This window comes from Danio rerio, chromosome 24 (assembly GCF_049306965.1).
Source record: "Danio rerio strain Tuebingen ecotype United States chromosome 24, GRCz12tu, whole genome shotgun sequence".
Classification (NCBI taxonomy): domain Eukaryota; kingdom Metazoa; phylum Chordata; class Actinopteri; order Cypriniformes; family Danionidae; genus Danio; species Danio rerio.
This window is the reverse complement of record NC_133199.1, coordinates 852,564-874,338: the sequence shown is the minus strand read 5'-3', so window position 1 is coordinate 874,338 and position 21,775 is coordinate 852,564. Positions and strand designations below refer to the sequence as shown.

Genomic DNA, 21,775 nt, shown 5'->3' with positions numbered 1-21,775 from the left:
GGAAAATGTAATTAATTCTGTTATTTCTAATCAGACTTGATGCAGAAACACTTTGATTGACATTCTCCCTTTGTACGTGTCATCAGAGGGGGAAGCCCCGCCCACTAGTGCCCATCTCATTAGCATGTCCAGCAGGCCTGAGTGAGAAGCAGCCGTCTGTCCATTAGCCATTAGAGTGTGCTGAAGATAATGTCAGCATAGACTAAGAGCATTATAGATGTGGAGCTTTAGATGAACAGCGACAGGAGCGACATAGACTGACGCATACTCACCCGACATTGCTGACCCCCCCAAAAAAGAAGAAAAGTCCTCACAGCATTGGAGTGGGAGGGGATGGAGGTGATTCTTCAGGGATTGGGAAGGGATTTCCTCATATATGTATTTGTATGCATCTATTATAAGTGAGATTGGTGATCGGCTCTTACTCAGGCTCTTTGATTAGCAGTGATTTAATGAAGCGAATGGCGGATCCGTCCAGCTGCTCCAGCTCCTCCTCGCTGTAGCTGATGTTGATTTGAGAAATGTTCAGGAACGTCTCCTGTTTATCGTCCCCCAGAAACGGAGAGATGCCCGTCAGCATCACGTACACCAGCACGCCGATGCTCCTGCAGAGAACATCACACTCTGAGCAACACTACCACACAACAACACTGGCTATCAGGGCTGTGCAATATCTCGTGTCAGCAGGGATATCACTAGCTATAGTCACATGACAGAATCTGCAATGTTGAGTTATGATTATAGCTGACCAGTAGAAGCAGATGAGCAGATTTATGAACTAGCATAACACGCTCTATCAGAGTCCAGAACAGTCTTCAGGGCTCAAATGTTCCTGCAGAATATATCCTGAAGTCGAACATCTTTCATTAGTGAATAAAGGGTTTGTTTGAAGGAGATCACAGAAGTGTGCTGGAGGACAGCAGATGCAGCTGATCGGAGAACAGCAGAAATATACTGTATGTACTGTGTGATGAAGACCTCTGAGAGACTCATGGGAAAATAACAGTAATAAACTCACCACATGTCAGTCGCTGTGCTGATCGGCTCATAATTCAGGACTTCTGGTGCTGTAATGATGAAACAAACCAATTGCAGATAGTCAGTCCAGTGTGTTTGCCTGTTATTGTGCTGTATGTAGAGCAGAGCAGGATTTGATTTTGTTTTTAAAGTCATCTTCTGTGTTAAACCGCACTGTATAAAGAGAATGAACATTTCACAGGAGAGCCAATAATTCAGATTTAGGTAATGACTCAGAGTTATTAAATAATCAATAGTGTGTGTGTGTGTGTGTGTGTGTGTGTGTGTGTGTGAACTGTGCGTCCGCTGCTCACCCACATACTCCGGCGTCCCCATGATCTCTCGCACCTCATGACTGTTGCTCAGCAGCCGGGACAGCCCGAAATCCACAATCTTAATATCCCCGAGAGGAGACTCGCTGGTCAGGAGGATATTCTGAGGCTGAAGCAGAAAAACCAAACCAACACTCTGAAATCTGAAAACACTTCAGCTCATTGTTGATATCCATGAACTTTCAAATGTACTTTTTCTTTTTTTCTTTTTTCTTTTTTTACAAGAGAGGCTAGAAAAGTTGTGAAGCTCTACATTTATTATTATTACTATATTATTATTATTAATGTTATTATTGTTATTGTCATTATGATGATGATTATTATTATTGTTATTTTTGTTATTGTCATTATTATTATTATTGTCATTATTGTTATTATTATTGTTATTGTCATTATGATGATGATTATTATTATTGTTATTATTGTTACTGTCATTATTATTATTAGTATTATTATCATTATTGTTATTATTATTATTGTTGTCATTATGATGATGATGATAATGATTGTTATTAATGTTACTGTCATTATTATGATTATTATTATTATTGTCATTATGATGATGATGATTATTATTATTGTTATTATTGTTACTGTCATTATTATTATTAGTATTATTATCATTATTGTTATTATTATTATTATTATTATTATTATTGTCATTATTATGATGATGATAATGATTATTATTAATGTTATTGTCATTATTATTATTATTATTATTATTATTGTCATCATTATTATTATTGTCATTATTATGATGATGAGGATTATTATTATTAATGTTATTGTCATTATTATGATTATGATTATTATTATTGTTATTATTACTACTATTATTTTTGTCATTATTGTTATTATTATTATTGTTTTTATTATTAATGTTATTGTCATGATGATGATGATGATTATTATTATTAATGTTATTGTCATTATTATGATTATTATTGATATTATTATTATTGTTATTATTATAATTATTATTATTGTCATTATGATTATTATTATTATTTTTATTATTGTTATTGTCATTATTATGATATTCTTATTATTATTGTTATTATTATTATTGTTTTTATTATTATTACTATTATTATTATTATTTAGTTTTAACTATTTTATTCAAATGGACAATTTCTGACCGAGGAAAGGTGAATGTGCTGGCCAGTTTGTTATTTGCCTAATAAATGAAAATAGGCTGCAGTTTTTGATTTAAAACTTTAGCAGATTCATATTTTTTCTACTGATATATAATGTAATAAATATGTATTTTAAAATTGAGCATTTTTTCACATTCCTTATAAATCTTTAGCAAATATTTTTGGTATATCAAAAAGTGTAGTTATGATGATCATCTCACAAGCTAATTCACCTATAAAAGCCAGTAAAATGCAGTAAGTCTCATAATTAAATAGAAAGTAGGTGTATAACTGCAGAAAAATAACCACCCCTTTTACTAGACTGGCCTGCAACTCAACCTTTCTGATGTTGACTAATGTAATGCTCTTTAGTGGAGCTGCTTTGGAAGGATGATTAATGTGAAAATCTCTATAGAAATAAATGTGTATTGAATTGAGAGATGCAGATTAGTGAGACTGACTTTGAGGTCGAGGTGGACGACGTTGTTATTGTGCAGAAATGAGACGCCCTCCAGAATCTGCTTCATCAGCCGCTTCACCTCCTGCTCTGTGAAGGCCTCGTCTCGGTCAGCAACACACTGGTTGAAGATCTCTCCTCCTGCAGCGCTGCACACACACAAACAAATATTATGGTCACGTGACATTCAGACATCCCTGAACTTCATTATATGTTTCAGTTCTTGTCTCATTTTTTTCCCTCATTTCATTTTCAGTTTTTATATTTTATTAAAGGTCATCATCTATTATCTCCTTTATACAAGATGTAAAACAAGTCTCTGATGTCTGAAATAAGTCTGTGTGTGTAAGTGTGTGTGTGTGTGTGTGTGTGTGTGTGTGTGTGTGTGTGTGAAGTTTCAGCCCAAAACAGCACACAGATAATGTGTTATAACTCTCTGAAATTGACCTTTTTAAGCTTTGATCCTAATTGTGGTGTCTTGGTGACTGTCGCTTTAAATTCAAATGAGATTAAATGCACTTTCCAAAAGAGGGCGGAGCTACAAACGCCTGTGTGTCAGATTTAAATACAACACTAATGTCCTATGCTAATGAGGGAGAGATGAAGGACACTAGTGGGCGGGGTCTCTGATGACACATACAAAGGGAGAATGTCAATCAAAGTGTTTCTGCAGACTTTTCATCAAGTCTGATTATAACATACACAATAATACATGTTCACTATTAGAGACTGGAGATATTCACACACTGCTGACACAACTGGGTTGAAACTGCTTATAAAAGTGATTTTCACATAATAGGAGGCCTTCAAGTCAAAACCACAAGAACAAACTTAATTAACTTAATCATTTAACAGAGAAAAGACAAATAAATAAGCAATAATAGTAAATAGATAGTTGTATGTATTTAAATGCTTTCAAAAGATAGCAGGTTTTCAAATTAATTAACATTAACAAAGACAAATACTGTGATAAATATATTGTTGATTGTTTGTTAATGTTAGTAAATACTACATTAGCATTAGTGTTAATAATTCAGACCATGTAACAGTAAAACATTTACAATATATAATACTTTGATAGCAGTTTCTTGTACAAAGTCATTACATAAACAGGGTAATTATCAGCTCCTACCCCCTGAACTTAACCTTAACCTCTTGTAGATGCCTTATATAACAGTACTGTCTTACATAAGTACATCTTCAGTAAATAAAACACAGAACAAACTCTTTCTATGACATGTTAATAGTGTTTGTTTTAATATGATGCTTTTGTAATTATGAATCGTGGCACTGGATGCATATTTTTCTTTCATTAATGATATTTAAGTGCATCCCTAACAAAACCAAATATTTGATTTCTGTTTGTAAATATTAAATATAGTAACAAATTTAATGTATTTTATTTTTTTTAATGGTAAACATGCCTTGCGATGTTGATTGTTCACCGTTTTGTGATGTAAACTTTTTGCAACATTAAAGAAAAAAAGAAATCTACTATTTCCATCAGTTAGTTTGCACATTTCAGTGTCATTATCCTGAATTCTGAACGGCAGCATGAGCAGTGTTCATCGTGTAATGTTCATCTGTCCTCCAATGGTGTATTTTAAACCCAGAGGAGATGCTTTAACCCTGAAACAACAAGGCAAAGAGCTGAGCAAATGACATTTCTAAAAATGTTTGTACAACCATGTGATTTGGAACAATGACGGCGCTCTGTGTGCGGGACATGCCTGCAACCAAAATAAACACCACAGCGCTATAAGCCCATCACTGGGATGAACTCCACATACAGTACAAACAATAACTAAATCTAACAGAGTCTCATTTAAATGTTCTGCATATCATGACTTTAGCTGATGTACTGCACAATACTGATTTATTTATTACTTGTTATTGCAATACAGTGCAAGTCATATCTAAATCTCATTGAAATGTTATCCATATCATGACTTCAGTACTGCACAATATTGAGTGACTTCACAATGTTTTATTTGCATGCTTTCTTAAGGCTCATGTAAGCATCTTAAATCAGTTTAAAGCATTCGGGCAGAAGGAATTTTAATATTTGTAAAGTTAAATTGTTTAAGTATATACAATGTAGACTATTCAGTGTTATTTTTGCATTTGACTTCAATTTGTGTACCTAAATACTCCACAAAGTCCCCCAGAGCAGTGTTTATTTTACTTGTATCTTTGCTCTACTTTATTTATCAATACTTGTTATTGGTTTAGTAGAGTTTCTACAAAATGATCCCAATAACTCCAAAATAAAGATTTTTTTCCCCCCAAATAGAGCCAATCGAGTCGTCTGATGAAACTACACACAGTATCGCAACGTGCATCACAGAAAAATACAATATTGCAATCTTAGTTTCTTTCTAATATCATGCACCCCTACTCTACACTCACCGGCCACTTTATTAGGTTCATCTGTCCAACTGCTCGTTAACGCAAATTTCTAATCAGCCAATCACATGGCAGCAGCTCACTGCATTTCGGCATTTAGACATGGTCAAGATGATCTGCTGCAGTTCAGACTGAGCATCAGAATGGGGAAGAAAGGGGATTTAAGAGACTCTGAACGTGGCATGGTTGTTGCTGCCAGACGGGCTGCTCTGAGTATTTCAGAAACTGCTGATCTACTGGGATTTTCTCACACAACTATCTCTAGGGTTTATAGAGAATGCTCCGACAAAGAGGAAATATCCAGTGAGCGGCAGTTCTGTGGGCGCAAATGCCTTGTTGATGAGGCCAGAGGTCAGAGGAGAATGGCCAGACTGGTTCCAGCTGATAGAAAGGCGACAGTAACTCAAATAAGCACTCGATACAACCGAGCTCTGCAGAAGAGCATCTCTGAACACACAACACGTCCAACCTTGAGGCGGATGGGCTACAGCAGCAGAACAGCACACCGGGTGCCGCTCCTGTCAGCTAAGAACAGGAAACTGAGGCTACAATTCACACAGACTTACCAAAACTGGACAATAGAAGATTGGAGAAACGTTGCTGCTCTGATGAGTCTCCATTTCTGCTGACACATTCAGATGCTCGGCTCAGACAACATGAAAGCATGGATCATCCTGCCTTGTATCAGCGGTTCAGGCTGGTGGTGGTGGTGTAATGGTGTGGGGGAGATTTTCTTTGGGTCCATTAGTACCAATTGAGCATCAACGCCACAGCCTACCTGAGTATTGCTGCTGACCATGTCCATCCCTTTATGAGCACAGTGTCTCCATCTTCTGATGGCTACTTCCAGCAGGATAACGCAGCATGTCATAAAGCTCAATCATCTCAGACTGGTGTCTTGAACATGACGATGAGTTCACTGTACTCAAATGGCCTCCACAGTCACCAGAGCTCAATCCAATAGAGCAGCTTTGGGATGTGGTGGAACGGGAGATTGGCATCATGGATGTGCAGCCGACAAATCTGCAGCAACTGTGTGATGCTATCATGACAATATGAAGCAAAATCTCTGAGGAATATTTCCAGTAGCTTGTTCAATCTCCGCCATGAAGGATTAAGGCAGATCTGAAGGCAAAAGAGGTCCAACCCGGTACTGGTGAGGTGAAACTAACAAAATTTGAAATGACAATAAAAGCCTGCTTGACTTGGATTAATACGTTCAGTACTTGTTTGTGTTTTCAACAGAGATCAGAGCGTCTCCTAATGCATGCGTGTAACGCTTGTCACACTGTTAGAGCTAATAACACAGACACATGTCCTCAGCATGCAGACGACGCTCAGTTTCCAGCACTGGGGATCAGGCAGTGTGATGGAGTCGATCAGACAGCGGCCGCGGGTCAGAGCTGAGGACACACGCAGAGTTTACACCAGGATTCACACGGACTTTCCAGGACACGGAGAGAAAATAAAACTGAAAACTTGCATCTCAAAACACTCAGGGTGAACATACATGCCATTTTCACCTACATAGCGGGTCCAGGATATCTGGTAGGGCTGCATGCATTGCATGCGATATGAATAGAATTTCACCAGATGAACTGAATAGCTTCATCACACACACTTCACATGAGGTCACATATAACAATCTCACACACACACGCGCACACACTCAGGGGTAAAGACAAGAGCGAATGCAGCTGTGTGTCCACAATGCACTGCAGCTCTCGTGTGTGTGTGTGTGTGTGTTATTCCCCATGCGGCTGGAAACACTCGACTGCACCCACTACATTCTTTCTGGCCAGGCATCAGTCTCCATACTGGCTCAGATTTCTCATGATGAGCTGCAGTCGCTGCAATTTCCCACTCTGTAGGAGGAAACAGCTGAAATGTGTAACAACAACACACATAAACAGCATATTGTGCACTTGACTACCAACAGCTTCACCATGTGCTGCGAGAGGCGTTTTACTACACTCTGAATAAAGCAGAGCTACTGGAAAACACATCCCTAAATCAGCAGCATTCTGTATTTTGTGATTGATGATTTATTCATTCATTTTCTTCAGCTTAGTCTCTATTTCAGAGGTCGTCACAGTGGAATGAACCACCAACTGTTCCAGCATGACTGATTTGCATATAAATAAAATAAGTTTAAGCATGCAACAGAAGTCTCCCCAAATAAAACATGACTGCTTTAACATTAAAAATAAGATGGACAGTTTTCAAAATTGACATCAATGCTAGAGATGATCTCTATTACATTCAAAATACTGGGTTGTTGTAACCCATTGTTGGGTCAAATATGAACAAACACGTGCAATGTTGGGGTAAAAATAAATCAATTATATTTAAATGACACTAAACTCAACATTCACTCATGTTCCTTCAGCTTAGTCCCCTAATTTATCAGACGTCGCCACAGCGGAATGAACTGCCAACAATTGCTTTGCACAGCAGATACTCTTCCAGCTGCAACCCAGTACTGGGAAAAACCCATACACACTTATACACTACAGCCAATTTAGTTGATCAGTTCCCCTATAGTGCATGTGTTTGGACTGTGGGGGAGGAAACCCACACCAACACAGGGAGAACATGCAACCTTCTTGCTGTGAGGCCACAGTGCTAACCACTGAGCCACCATGCTGACCCTGATTTATTAACTATCTCCCTCTTTATTTCTGCTTTTGAACTGCATTATGGGAGCTTGATCTTTCTTCCAACAACTTTCAACCCTCAAACGTTGACTAAAAAGTGACTTTTCTGATCATTTTTATTAGTGTGCAGTGCTATATTGTCTGTGTTGGTGTTGTATATTACACTACAGACACCTTATAATACACATTTTCTGTTATTTCACACTTATTCCTCTAGATATTAGTATTTCTTATATATTACATTATTAAAATGTTACTAAAATGTCGATAAAAGTCACTTTGTTAACCTTTAGAGTTGCATTTTCAACATTAAAAGTGGACAGAGCAGAGATCAACATCCCATAATGCAATTCACATCCATAAATAAACACATGTAAATCACTAAACTGTTCATTAACAGATATTCTTCACAGAGTAGTTTCAAATGTTACCCTGGCTCTTAAAGCTGTATATTGGGATAGTGACTTTTATTTTGAAGCTTGGAAAAGCACATCAATCTGTCTTTTAACTAACCCATATGAAGGGGAAGTTTACCTGAGAGAAGATAGTCATATATATGAGAACGGCCCGAGAGTGAATAATAACGTGAGAGTGACTCCAGGGTCACATGCCTATTAAAGTCAGAAACGTCTTGTTGGCTTTGTTCTTCAAACACAGATGTGAGACCTAAGCAAAACCTGGATGAGCTGTCGCAGGTGTTGTGCGATGTCGGTCACTGTAGTGTACTGCTGCTTAATGCATTATTACTGACTGAGCTAAATCAGCAATCTATATTACTGAGGAAAATGAAACAGAACCAAAGAAATAGAAAACACTTTGTATTAGTCATTAAAAATGTAGTCAAATAATAAATAATAATAAAATTATGAATGCAATTGATGTTTTGCAGATTGTGATGTTGGATTGTGCTTTGCCTTTAATAGAAATGCATGTTACAGTGATAATGAACAGGCTGACAATATTCATTGAGGAATGAGAGAACGCTCAAACAGCACTAGTGACAGGGCTTTCCCAACTCTAATCCTCTCTCTCTCATCTCTCTCTCTGTGTTTCTGCCACGCTTCCCTGGCTCACGTGCTGCAGTTTCGAGCCCTGACATAATGAACTCTCAGCTGGAGCTCTGAGCTCAATGAGGCCCCGTTCTGGAGCCCGTCTGATAAAGCCCCCGCCGGCCCCCGACTCTCCCAAACAGCCGGCCGGACACCGCAGAAGCATGAATAAACCCTCTATCACTCCAGCCAAAACCACATCCCCTCCTTCAGACTGTCCCACTGCCCTAAAATATCCTCACCCGAGGCAAGCTGGAAATAAAGGATAAATCTGTGGCCTACAACTGGCTCTTTCTGGACTTCACGTGCTGGAAATGCATTACGCTCTACTTCACCATGATTGACCGCGCTCTAAAAACAGCACGATTATCATGGTGTATAGTTCTGACGGGCTAATTTCAGGCACTACTGCTTTCACGGCTTTATTTATAATGCTAATATGAGCTTACTTAAAGCAACTTTGAGCTTTTGTCTTGTTCCTAGAAATAATAAGTCAAAATTCAGTGAGTTTTACCTTGAAAACAAGCAAAATAATTTACCAATGGTTAATGCTACATCAAAGCGGAAACATTATTATTTTTCTTCCCCCATTGGCAGGTTATTTTGCTTGTTTTAAGTATAAACTTACTTCATTTTGACTCATTATTTATAAAAACAAGACTATATTTTGTGCTTGTTAAGAAAAAGCATTTTGAATTAAGAATTTGGAGATATCTGGACTAGAAACAAGACCAAAACTAAGTAAGATGTTTACAATCTTGCAGTCAATCAGAATCCAAGAATTTGAGAATATAAAGCAAAAGATAACAACATTGAAATGCATGCTAATGATTTACTGTGCATTGGTGAAGCTAATGCTTGTGAAGAAAATACAACCGCAACAATACACACAACTTTATGTTAAACAAAGCATGCTTTGCTGTGTGTGATAACTAGAGCTGCACAATAGATCTTTTCTGCATCGTTATCACAGTGTGCACATCAACAATAGTCACATCGTAGCATGTGCAATGTCCAGTCGTGAGTATTGTTGAGCAGGTACAATAGTTTGACATTGCAAAGTTTATCCATAACAATGTGAAAGTTCATCATGTTTTTAGACCTGTAATTATTATTAAGCATTTCCAGAGAGCTTAAAAGCACAAGGAATTCTAATGTTTGTAGCTTCAGAGTACAAAGATTACTTATATTCAATTATTATATATATGGTGAGGACTATACAATGATATATAGCATTTAATTATTCTAAAGTTTTGTGTTTAAATATTATATGACTTCTAAGAAAATCAGAAAAGCACTGTAATTTTTATGTGCATCTTTGCTCTTTTGTATTTATCTATGCTTGTAATTTGATTGGTATGTGTTATGTAGAATAATCATAATCAACCTAAAATTATGAATTCCCCCACCCCCCAAAAAGCGATTTAGGTCATCTGGTAAAACTATATTTATAGCAAAATATATTGCAGGAAAACTAAATATTACAATATTCATTTTATTCCAATATCGTGCAGCCCTAGTGATACAACAAAACTGGAACTGCATGCTTATTATTTATTGTGTGTCAATGTAGATGCTAATAGTAATGAAGAAAAGACAATGCAATGATTATAAACGCAATGTTATCATGCATTTATGTGGCTGAAGATATAGTTGAGTGATGATGATGAAGCTAAAGCATGGGAACTATTTGGAAATAACTAGTGAAGGTATTTTTACACCGATAATGAGCACTAGAATGTTTATTATAATAGCCTTCACATTAGTGTATGATAACAACTACATGCAAGCAGTGCAGATTTAAATGCTCAAGTTAGGTTGATTGATTCCTATTGGCTCTTCATATATTTTTAATATTAATATTGTACAAAAAACTCTGTAGTATTTACTTTGCTTTTCTTAAAAAATGAGGACAATTATTAAAACTATATAGTTAATTATTACATTAACCGCTACAGAAAACTGAAGGAATAAAATACAGCATATTGCATACAACAGAAATCTCAAAATACAAATGTGAATGACTGCTTTAACATTAAAAATAAGGTGGATAGTCTTTAATGGCATCAATGCTAGACACGAAAACAATCTCTATTACACTCTAAACAATGCTGAGTTGTTGGAACCCAAGGTTGAGTCAAATATGAACAAGCACATGCAAAGCTGGGTAAAATCTATTACATTTGAATGACTCAACATTTGGATCCATATTGGACACATTGACTTACAACAATGAAGCATTTTTATAGTGCAGCTTAATAGCAAAACATAGCAAGTCGTTGTCTCTGGTTTTCAATGTTTACTATAAGTCTGCTCCATTCGGCTTAACTCACAATGACCTCGAGTGACCAGATTTATAGACCTCGAGTGAATTCATCTGGAAAAATGCTCATCCTGGATATTGGGGTCAAAGTTGAGCATTTGCTTGACCAGCAGGTTCTTGGTCTTGTCTTAGGAAGCTAATCTGCCGCTGTAATCTATTATCTGCCTGCGACCCCCTGGTGTGTCGGCAAGATGTGCTTAAAGCTGATTTACTGCAACATATGAAGGCAATCATGGACAACTGCGGTCTAAAACAGGGCTGCGGATGCATGCACAGAACTATTATGTTTCATCAATGCTTGAATTAGTTGGTGATTAAACATCAGTGCAGTTTAAAATATGAGTTTTCCAATCCTGGCACTCTTAATATGTAATTTGCAATGGCCGGACAATCAGAGTCAGACAAATGCATGCAGTCCCTGTAATTCGACATGCTTATAAGAGTTTTTGTCTTGTTTCTGGACCAAATATCTAAGAATTCTTAAAAAAGATGCCTTTTCTAGACAATTACTTTTTTTTTTTTCTTGTATTCAGAAATAAGAGTCAAAATTAAGTGTTTTTCCTTTAAACAAGCTAAATAATCTGCCAATGAGGTAAGATAACTAAAATAATCTTACTTTAAAGTGAAAACATAAATTTACCTCCCCAATTGGCAGATTACTTTGCTTGTTTTAAGGAAAAACACTTAATTTTGTTCATTTTGACTCATTATATCTGAAAACAAGTCAATATTTATTGCTTCTCTATAGAAAATGCATCTTGATTTAAGAATTTTGGGATATATGGACTAGAAACAGGTCTTTTTTGCAGTGCATGCACCAACTGTTCCAGTTATTTATATGTATTTGGAAGCAATTTGACTAATCCAGTGCAGATTTAGACTTTGCACAGTGTGTGTGTGTGTGTGTGTGTGTGTGTGTGTGTGTGTGTGTGTGTGTGTGTGTGTGTGCGCATGTGTGTGCAGAGTGCATCATAAATTGAATTGAGCTTTGCTGTTTAGTAGGATGGGTTTTGTATTGACTCTTGGAATTTGCTACAGCTTGAACACTTGACAACACTCACACTAAATCAACATGCAGTGTCAAAATATATGTCAAGTGATGTGCAATTAATGAAATGATATATATCATTTGAATACAAGTATATTTGGTAATATAAGAATCAATTATCACTATTGACTAGTGGCATACGACCTGCTGTTTATTAGCATTCATTATAAAAGCATGATCAGTAAAACTATTAGTAAAGAAATCCCTGTTTGCTCTAAAATCTGTTATAAAGTTTTACAGCTGACGTCATATGAACAGAAGTTTATAAATCTGTGTGTATTGCATGCGTAGACATTCACTGACTGCCATTCACTGGAAAAGTATTGATGGTCCATCCTTGTCACTCTGGATTAAGGAAATGTCTTGGTGTATAGCAATGGAAAGATTGACTTAATCAAACAGAAAATGCACATATTTGACAAGATTTGGGACTTCTTCATTCATGTTTTAAATAAGAATGGACAGACCATTTAGTAATCCCAAACAATGTGATGGTGTTAATGTGCACTGTGTTTGTAATCACTAACTTTAATATATTTTTCCACTTTTATTGGAATGTATGTGTTGAAATGTCAATGTCTTAATGGTATTTTTCATTTATTTATTACAACATTTTGTTTTTATTTTTATTATTATTTTTCATTTGTTTGTTTACGTATTCTTTTTTTGAATGTGAATACATACTTTTTTAAGGCTCTGTCGGGATGGGGTGGTATTGGTTACTAATATACAGCACAGATTTATTACATTTTTCTGAAACAAGAAAAGTATTGAAAAAAACATTAATAAAAGCATGATCTTATTCTACATCACTAATATCAACTACTACCTTAACTATTAATAAGAAGTAAACTAGATGTTTACTGATCTAAAAGTCACAGTAAATGGTTTGTTAATGCTGAAAATGTTCACTATTAAATAAAGCGTGACCGTATATTTTACTCAAATATTACTGAAACTTCAATGTAATTATAAGGAAAAAAGTTATGTGAACTCATTGAAATCAGCAAACAAATCAAACAAGTTCCCATCATGCTTTGCTTTAAGAGTTTGTTGATGCATTTTTGCTCAATTTGTTTAATGTTTAAACTTAAATGGTTTAGGGAAACTGGTGTCTTGAAAAGATTTAAGTTCTCCTAACTTATTGGGTCTAACAGTGTACAACCCAGCACAGAGTGTAATGGAAAATATTATTAAAATAGTGTATTATTGCCTTTAACATCATATCTGAGAGGTAAATAGATGGATGTGATATAGAGCATTTTTATCCCTGAACACTAAAGTAAGCTTTGTTTTTGATGTGTATATAGGGTGTGCATACTGTGTGAATTGTTTTATCTGCTTTTGTCTTTGTATACTCTATTTAGCTTTGCACTAACCAGTCTGTGCACAAAGTAGCATACGAATAAGGGGAAAAAGAGAGAAAAGAGATGCCAACACCATAATGTACATGCTATTCTTGCTTAAAGCACAAAACATTTTATGTTGGTCATAACTAGGACCATGTTGGCCATTTCTGCACATGATTTCAGGAAAAAAAATGTGAGAAAACAGTATATTTACACACAAAAATAAAGAAATTGAATGACAAAAATCTGCGCGAATCTGCTGATTCTACGTGGGCCTAGTCATAACTAAACAAATGTAGCATGTTTGGTCTTCAAATCAAATTTACTAAAGAAATATACTATAATCAAAGCATGTGTATCAAAACAGAAGCGCACTTTGGTACAAAAATACATGCATCCTAAACAAAAGTGTAGTCATGCACACGATAGACTGAACAATGCAAGCAATCTGATGTTTCTCTACGCTTTTTTACAGGCGTCTTGGAAAGCCCCTGTTCATTTATTCAGACTATGCTTTGCATGTTCACAGCTGCTGGTGTGTGGGCAGATGATGATGATCTGAACTCAATCCAGCTCAACACACGCATTCATTTCAATGAGGGAAACCAAATGACCTGCACTGAGTCCCTTAATGTCTGTCCATATAGATCGGCCTGCAGGGGCTCATGGGAGAAAATGGAGTTGGTGTTTTACCAATCAAACTATCAATACAGTCACATGCCACAATAAAACTCTCTCATCATAGCCTGTATTCATTCATTTAAAGTTTTTGCAATTAATCTTACCATAATATCCTGCGATGTGACTATTGCGAATGATCACACTGCGATATCGCTGCTGAAATCATATATTGTGCAGCCCTAATGTCAACACAGCCATAACACACTTCTGTGCACACAGAGTCGGTTTCCATGGCTGGGGCTCTATGGGCTCTGTGTGTTTGGAGGAGCAGATTAAAATTCCTGTGCTGACCCGTCTCTCCCCACAGCGAGGGTCAGTCCATTCACGCCGGACACTGGGAAGCGGGTCAACCAGGACAGAAGCAGCTGCGCAGAAATAAACCAACACGGCTGGCTTTATCTTAGAGGAGCTGCATTATATTCCCATGCCAAAGTGCAAATGCCTTGACATGCATGTAAAGATTCCAGTCTCGTTCGCAAATAAACTCTTAAACTGAAGAGACTGAAGGAAAATGAAAAGCTGTCATTTTTTAGGCTGATATGACTAAGAGATATACTTGCAATAAACCCTTAAATGAACACTTTTCTCCTAGAGTTAACAGTTGAGTTCAGTTGATATCTTATCCCATTCTGCTGATCTACCGGGAGCACTTTTAGCTTAGCATAGATCATTGAATCGGATTAGACCATTAGCATCTCACTCAGAAATGACCAAAGAGTTTTATTTTAGTTTTTCTATCTAAAGCTTGACTCTTCTGTAGCTATTTCATGTATTAAAACTGAAGGAAAATGAAGTTGTTGTTTTCTAGGCTGATATGGCTAGGGACTATACTCTTATCTGGGCGTAATAACCAATAAACTTTGTTGATAACATTATTTGTCATTGTCAAACTGCAAATGCCTTGACATCCACGTAAAGATTTAAGTCACATTCGCAATAAACCCTTAAACACTCCACTTTCTTTTGGAAACATACTCATGCTACACTCTTCACGAGTAAAGAAGTTGAGTTTTGTCATTTCTGAATGCCTTCAGCCGATCTCCAGGTCTGCCGGGAACACTTTTAGCTTAGCTTAGCATAGATCATTGACTTGGATTAGACCATTAGCATCTCACTCAGAAATGACCAAACAGTTTTATCAGTTTTTCTATTTAAAGCTTGAATCATATGTAGCTACATCATGTATTAAGATGGAAAATAAAAATGAGTCTGGCAAAATAATCAGGAAACTCTGCTGCTGTGCCATGTTTAAAGCAATGCAATGATACTATACAGCACCTGAAACTCAGATCATTTGCATGTTATTTCAGCTCAAATAGAAGTGGTTTAGGGCCTGCACCAGAGTAAACATGTTCTGAATCATCTCTCACTAATATCTCCATGGTTTCAAGGCTGTGTAAGCAGTGATCTCGTTGGTTGTATTGATGAAAGTTAGCTGATTATCAGGCGCTACGTACTAGCAAAAATATAGTTCCTAGTCATATTGGTCTCTATAAAAATAGCAACTTTTATTTTCTGTCAGTTTTAATACATGATGGAACTACAGTAGAGTCAAGGTTTAAATAGGAAAATTATCTAAACTCTTTGTTCATTTGAGCGAGATGCTAATGGTCTAATCGGATATAATGATCTATGCTAAGCTAAGCTCCCGTCAGACCCGCAGATCAGCTGAACAAATGCACAATTTATGTTTAGTGTAAAAATAGCATTTTTGCAATAAAAGGTGGAGTGTTTCTTTAATAATCATCTGCTGCTTGCTCTTTTGAAAGACAAAAGTGCAGAGCCATAATGAAATGTAAATCATCTGCTCCAAATCTGATCAGATAAATCAATCCAACTGCAGATCAAAATAAAAAGTGAAATCACATCTGAACTGATTGTGTGTGTGTGTGTGTGTGTGTGTGTGTGTGTGTGTGTGTGTGTGTGAGAGAGAGAGAGAGAGAGAGAGAGAGATATGGTTCAGTGGAGGTCAGAAATGTGTGACCCACTTCATGCCAAATGAAATAATGTGTCTGTGTGAGCTCTCTAGGACATCAGATTGGCTTCATATGACCAACAACAGGATAAAACACTGGCTAAATTGGAGCACAAACAAACACACACACACACACACACACACACACACACACACACACAGAGTGAATTCCCCCTGCAGTACAGTAAAGTAGGTGAAGGACTGCAGCAGCTGTACAGTAGATGATGATGATGATGAACAGCCGGAAACTCTTTGTGTCCTGAAGCTCAAAGTTCCATGTCAATGTCAGCACTCGACTGTGAGGGAAACCCAATACACCAGTGCACACAGAGCATACATTACCACGAGGGAAGAGCACTGTGTGTGTGTGTGTGTGTGTGTGTATGTGTGAGGGAGAGCAAGAGAGAAAGAGAGAGTCTGTGTGTCTGTCTGTCTGTGTGTGTGTGTGTGTGTGTGTGTGTGTGTGTGTGTGCGTGTGCGTGTGTCTTTGTCAGTGCATGCCTGTCTGTCTGTGTTCGTCAGAATGTGTGTGTATGTCAGTATATGTCTTTGTGTGTGTGTGTGTGTGTGTCTGTCCGTTTGTCAGAATGTGTGTCTTAAGTATATCAGTGTGTGTATACGCCTCTGTCTTTCTGTCTGTGTATGTCAGAATGTGTGTGTGTGTGTGTGTGTGTATGTCAGTACATGTCTTTGTGTGTATGTGTGTTTGTCAGAATGTGTGTCTTAAGTATGTCAGTGTGTGTGTATACGCCTCTGTCTGTCTGTGTATGAGAGAATGTGTGTGTATGTCAGTACATGTCTTTGTGTCTGTCTGTCTGTCTGTCTACGCAGCTCAGAATGTGTATGAACGCATATGTCTGTCTTTCTGTCTCACTCTGTGTGTCAGTGTGTGTATGCATGTCTGCCTTTCTATGTGTGTGTTTCTGTGACTTTGTATTCATTACATTGTGGGGACCAATTGTCCCCACAAGTATAGCAAAACTAGTAAATTTTGACCATGCGTGGACATTTTTTGTTCCTAATGAGGAAAACGGCTCAAATCCTTCAGAATGCAGTGTTCTGAAAATGTAAAAGTGCCGACTGTTTCCTGCGAGGGTTGCTTTAGGGAGAGAACATACAGACTATACAGAGAATATACAATAGCAACATCAATACAGCGATAAAGAGAGAGCCCATAAAGGGTGTGTGTGTGTGTGTGTGTGTGTGTGTGGATGCGGAGCGTTGATGGAATAGCGACTGCTCACCCAGGCATGCTCAGTTTGGCTTTGGGGGGTTTATATGTGGATTAGTGCTCTGGTTTTCTCTCCATATTCTCGGCTCCGTCTCTTATTTCAGTCTGTGTTCTATACCTGCACTGATCTCAGGTCTGCAGTCTGAGTTCACTCGCTCTGCACTTCATTAATTGGATAGGATGGGATTTCACCTCAATATTTAACAGCGTGTCGTGATCCTGGATGTAGATTACTGCTCAATTCACGGCTCAGTTTTTACTCACCAGCCTGCAAAATCCCTCTGCAGAGACTCAATCAGACTATTATAAGCTCTTAAACCTACAGTATACATTCTATATAGTGTACATGTTGTTATTATCTATATTCTTCTTCTTTATTAGTACTATTTCTGATTTTGTATAATAAGTAATTCCTTTTTTGCCAGTATTTTTGTCAGATGCATGGTTCTTTTCCTCCCGCATTACACAGAATGATCACAATATAAATGTTATATACTTCAGTCTCTAGATTAACATTGAGAATTCGTCACAAAAGGCTCACAGAAATCAGCAGAAAACTGAAAAAGATTTAATCTTTCAATCTATGTATTTATTAAAGTAAATGTTTATGTATTATACTTATTCATTTTCCTTCAGCTTAGTCTCTTAGTCTAATAAGGGATTGCCACAGTGGAATGAACCGCCAATTACTCCAGCATATGTTTTAGGCAGCGGATGCCCTTCCAGTTGCAATACAGTACTGGGAAACATACAACTAGTTGTGCTGTGCAGATCATGGGGTATTTGACCTATACTACATGGCAGACTTGCTCCATGCATGTACCCTAGAGCAGATGATACCCTAGGCAATCTCGTTTACACAACACTGGAGCAGTAATGTGATTGGCTGTTGTCTTCTGCGAAGTGTAGAAGCTGATATGTTTTGTGAATGAACCATGAAACACAGCTACATAGGTGTTGCAAACTTCATAGCATCATGTAAGTATCATCTCCGCTCAACGAGGTGAAGATGTTCAGTGAGGAGCATCTGATAACCAAGATGTGCAAGAAGGCAAGATTGGAGCAGCTACATTTGAAGTCAGAATTATTCGCCCCCTTGTATATTGTTTCACCAATTTCTGTTTAACGGAGAGAAGAGTTTCTTCATCACTTTTCTGATCATAATAGTTTTGATAACTCATTTCTTATAACTGATTTCTTCTCTCTTTGCCATGATGACAGCACATAAGTTTCCTAACATCATGCAGACCTATCGGGTATAGTATTGAACAGAGACTCACTACTCCAGGACGAGCACCATCTCGCTGGGCATCTCGTAGACCTCGTGTAGATTCACCACTCGTGGACACGCGGCTGCGAGTTCCAGCACTGCGATCTCATGGATGATCTCGGTCCGGCAGTCCTGACCCTTCCTCCTCTTCCTCATGTACTTGGCTGCAAACTCCTTCCCTGAGCTCTTCTCCACACACTTCCTCACCACTGCGAACTTGCCTCTGAAAACCAGACGAAACAAGAGGAACGCTTGGTTAGCAGGCAGAATATCGCATAGCAGAAGAACAGTCATGTAGATTCAGTGTGGATCAGAAGCATTTGGAAACCGTTTAAAGTCAGCATGAAATTAAAATCGACTCTTCTTATATTTAGATAGTTTCCCAGCGCTACGCAGCAGCAAATGTAGTGCCAATAAAGTCCATACAGTACCTAACATTTCATTTACACTTGATCCTTACATAAACACATTCATTCATCTTCAGCTTAGCCTCTTATTTATCAAGGGTCACCACAGCAGAATGAACCACCAACTATTTCAGCATGTTTTACACAGCGGATGCCCTTCCAGCTGCAACCCAGTACTTGAAAACACTCAAACACACTCATTCACACACACACTTATACACTAGGGCCAATTTAGCTTGTTTAATTCCCCTATAGCGCATGTGTATGGACTGTGGGGGAAACCAGAGCACCCAGAGTAAACACACGCCAACATGGGGAGAACATGCAAACTCCACACTGAAACGCCAACTGACCCAGCCAGGACTCAAACCAGTGAGCTTCTTGCTGTGAGGGAACAGTGCTAACCACTGAGCCACCCATATAAAAACATGTGACGCCCCATTCACACGGGGCTTCAGCGTCAACGCTTGACAGAGGGCGTGTCTGAAGTTGGGGCTGAAGTGATCGTCATAGCAGTGTCAGCCAATGAATAGTGAGTAACAGGCCACTTTCTAGCTGGTGTATTTGCATACATCGATCTGATTGGCTGACGCTTCCGTCGCTGCTTGAAAAGTTGAGCAAGTCCCAACTTCTGTAGCGAGCAACGCCTCTGAAGCGGCGCAGACGGATCCACAATGCAGTTCGGCAACGCCTGACGTCACCCATTCACAGTGAATGGGAAGCGTTGACGCTGAAGCCCCGTGTGAATGGAGCGTGAGAGTATAATTTTATAAAATGTTGACCATTTAAAACAGCCATGTTCACAGAACTTTAATAACATAAGCTGAGGTAAATTGTGCTAATGTTCAAATGCAGCTTCTGAAATATTAAATCAGCTGTGGATTATTTACCAAGAATTACGCATGAATTAGAATTAAGCAAGAATAGTCAGAATTGCTCAGTTTATTCATGCTGCTTTTGACAGCGGCACAGTAAAACTGTTAAAATAACACTGTAAACAAATTGAATTCAAGCACTTTCAAGGACCAGTGTTTATCTTCAAGAGCTTTCCAGGCCTTGAATCAATGGCTGTTTCTCAATATGCGCTGTTGCGTTCTCATGTCAACTGGTGGATGACATTTATTTAGAGGTATTTTTTTAGCTAAATAAAATAGTATTTTGTAGTCTGGTCGGCACAGTGGCTCAGTGGTTAGCACTGTGGCCTCATAGCAAGAAGGTCGCTGGTTCGAGTTTTAGCTGGGTCAGTTGGCTTTTCTGTGTGGAGTTTGCACTTTCTCCCACATTGGCTCCATTTTCCCTCTCAGTCCAAACACATGCGTATGAGTGTGTGTGTGTGTTAATGAGTGTGTATGGGTGTTTCACAGTACTGAGCTGCAGCTGGAAGGGCATCAGCTGTGTAAAACATATGCTGGCGGTTCATTACACTGTGGTGACCTCTCATAATAAGAGAATAAGCAAAAGGAAAATAATGAATGGGTTTTTTGTAGTTATATCAAAAGAAACACTGTTATCGTAACACTCAACAACAATATCGATAGTTCACCGCTTTAGTGCAGCCCTAATTTCCATGCATCTCATTAAACAGCACGGCAGGTTAGTCACATGCACTAACACAAAACAGCTCCATCCAGATCCTCTATTCAGCAGATCTGAAGGGTTTTAGGTTGCTGTGTGTTGAGTGTCTAAAGATGGCACACTTGTTATTATCACCCCAGCTGAACGTGTCTTTGTCTCTGTGGCATATTTGCAGGATGAAATCACCCTGAAGCCCAAACTGTCCCTTCGTGTCCCACTTTTAGCACTGAGCAAGAGGATGCAGGAGGGACAGGGGAAACACACACATTTATACAGACTACAGTATTAGAAAAAACTGACATTGCAATATTAGAATAGATAAATATTGCAAAAAAGTTATTACAAACTCCAAAATTTTAAGTAAATTTGATATATTTTTATGCTTCTCTTAATTTTTCCAGTTTTTAATTTTATTTAACATGCTTCCCAACATTACTTTGGTCTGTGACTTTCAGTTTTTGTAAGATTAGTTGATAAGTTTTATCTTTGGTATTGACCAATTATGTATCTGCACATATACAGTACTGTCAAGTATCCTGTAGAAAGTATTAATGTAAAAGAAAGATCTGTGAGTGGTGAACGTATTTACACTGAGCTCTGTATATTGAGTTAGTATTAAATGTGTAGCAGTCTAAATCTTATAGAAATGACCATACTAGTATCATCTTTTTAATGTCATCATTTTCAGCTGATAAGAAAACACATTATTGACCAATAAATGATGGATTATTAGCATTCTGTCCACTTCAGCTGCATGCAGCTGGACATGAGGATTTTGAGCAGTGTCTTCCACATGAGGTGACATGACAGAGGAAAGAGCAGACGGTTTTCATCTTGAAGTATTAGAAGTTCAGAAATT

At 37.8% G+C, this 21,775-nt stretch overlaps 1 protein-coding gene across 1 annotated transcript in view; it reads right to left on the bottom strand.

The window, feature by feature from the left end:
* stk17a (serine/threonine kinase 17a) overlaps positions 1-21,775 on the bottom strand; it is a 44,018-nt gene that overhangs the window by 2,950 nt on the left and 19,293 nt on the right. The window contains exons 2-6 of the mRNA NM_001089337.2: positions 18,945-19,157; positions 2,950-3,094; positions 1,332-1,458; positions 1,019-1,067; positions 426-605 (exon numbers count right to left, since the gene is read on the bottom strand). Coding sequence (NP_001082806.2) covers positions 426-605; positions 1,019-1,067; positions 1,332-1,458; positions 2,950-3,094; positions 18,945-19,157 — 714 coding nt within the window. The remainder of the gene's footprint in view (positions 1-425; positions 606-1,018; positions 1,068-1,331; positions 1,459-2,949; positions 3,095-18,944; positions 19,158-21,775) is intronic.